The following is a 2,192-nucleotide window of genomic DNA, read 5'->3' on the forward strand; positions in this document are numbered from 1 at the left end:
TTCGCTGCAACATTTTCGGAGTCAGTCATGTGATAACTGTCATATTTTTTGAGCATACCTCAGTAGAAAACTCAACTATTCATGTAATAGTATGAAGTACATACAGAGTGAGTATGTAGTAGGCAGTACACGAGTATGCAACTCTGAACTTCGCCTGTGTGAGCCGACCTGTTCACTGCCCATCAAGGATCAAGGCTGCAACAAATAAGTACTTCCTTTATTGACTAATCCTCTGATTATTTCCTTACGTTGTCGATTTGTGGTTCAGTCTATAAAATATTGGAAAATATATTTTAAAAATGCCCGTTACATCCAAGCTGCTATCTCAAAATCAGGCGGTGTTTCATAACAAAGCAGAAAAGGAAACAGCTCATGATTGTCACATTTGAGAAGCTGAACTGAGGAATTTTCAGCCTTTTTTTGCTCATAAAATGAGTTAAACAATTATTACAATATCGAAATTGTTGCCATTAAATTTTCAGTTGATCGACTTATCAGTTATTTCTGCTCTGTGAAAGAATGAAAACAAAATATGTGAAAAATATGTGTGCAACAAATGCATGTTGTGAAAAGAATCCACGCACGCTTACCGCACGAGTTCATCAGCACAGGTGGCAGCGACCGCCTCCTCCGCCTGCCTCTCGTAGTATTTACACAGTATGTTCTCCGGGAGGACCTTCTCCAGCTCACACACCGGGTAGGAGCACGGGCAGCCCCCCTCCATGCAGCTCAGCTCCGACTGCAACGTCAACGCACACAGACACCTTCAGCCAACACTCAGTATATGTACAAACAACGTAAATAAACTCCACCTCCCAGATTATTACACATTATGGTCCTACCTGACAGATTTATTCCTCACCTGGTTAAACTTTCTCCTTCATCGTTGAATAAAATTAGTGAAAAATACCCTGCTATAACAACAGCCGAACATCGATGTGTGTTTTTTCATGTTTACCTTTTATTCTTCTTCTTTACATAATTATTTATGTCCTCATCTGCGTTTCCCTTCCAATTTATATTCTATAACAGTCTGTATATATTAAAACAATGAAAATAAAAAACAAAAAGACAACTTGATACTTTTTTGATTGAGAGTTTCGTAGGGAACCCCACTTGTCGAGCTCCTTGAATGTTTTCTGGGTTTCCCTGCACGTCTTTCTCGAAAAGTACATCGTTTTTTATATGTGCCAAATCAAATCAAGGTGGACAAAATAATTAAAAACATTTTTCTCTGTAATGTAATGCAATGATGTGATGAGGATGAACCAGTGGCAGATAAAAACAATCACGGAGCTGTTTGATTGGACTGTAGCAGATTTTTCAGGTGTCACTAATAAACTCAAAACTCAGGATGTGATTAGTTGTTTTTTTCATGTTTTACTACAAATCCTGCACACATTACCCTATTGCTCACTGTGTTTTTACATAATTGTGTTACATTTCAGAGCAGAAGAAAAATATTTATGACAACATCAAGAAATGTATGTTAGATTTCTAAATATTTACAAAAAATATCTTTCTTTCAGACCAGTTTTTGAATCTATAGCGACTATATTCACATTTATTTGACTGGCACATCCCTTTGTATACCAATTTTCCAGCTCAGCAAGACATTGCTTTTTATAGGAAAGTCATTTATAGTTGCCTGGCAACATAAGCAGACATGTACGATTCAAATGTGAGAAAAAAAACCACTGTGCTTGTGTGTGTGTGTGTGTGTTTGTGTACCTTTCCGGAGCCAAACACTGCCTCCTGAGCGTATTTGACCAGGCACTCTTTACAGAACAGGTGGCCGTCTGAACACTGCGTCATCTTCTCAAACGCAAACTCCCCGTAGCAGCAGCCGCACTCGATCAGCTGGCCGTCCTACGAGAGAATCAAACATGGAGATTTGTTTTGTGGTGGAGCATTTTTCAGGTAATCGTCTTTTTAAAGTTAAAGTGTCAAACGCCTCTTGGTTCGAGACTGAGAAGTTAAATTAACCAACAAAGCAGCAAATCTACAACATATATTATGAATAAAGTGCTTTTCTGGGATTTGGATATTAGAAAACCAGTCACATTCTGCTGTTTGCCTTTGAGGGGAAGAGAAAGATCCATTTTAATCAAGGTCCCAAAATTACTCTGAATGTAACCATAATAATGACGTAGCCATTTTAAGCCTCTGAAACCTGAGAATATTGGTTTGAC

The 2,192-nt window shown here is 38.3% G+C and overlaps 1 protein-coding gene across 1 annotated transcript; it reads right to left on the minus strand.

Annotated features, from left to right (window-relative positions):
* Positions 1-586: 586 nt before the first annotated feature.
* LOC121940614 (E3 ubiquitin-protein ligase RNF216-like) lies at positions 587-1,869 on the minus strand (the record flags this gene model as incomplete). Its single annotated transcript, XM_042483337.1, has 2 exons — positions 587-739; positions 1,732-1,869. Coding segments are annotated over 2 exons (291 nt in total), but the record flags the coding sequence as incomplete, so codon positions are not given.
* Positions 1,870-2,192: the final 323 nt, after the last annotated feature.

Source organism: Plectropomus leopardus, unplaced genomic scaffold (genome assembly GCF_008729295.1).
Source record: "Plectropomus leopardus isolate mb unplaced genomic scaffold, YSFRI_Pleo_2.0 unplaced_scaffold9104, whole genome shotgun sequence".
Classification (NCBI taxonomy): domain Eukaryota; kingdom Metazoa; phylum Chordata; class Actinopteri; order Perciformes; family Serranidae; genus Plectropomus; species Plectropomus leopardus.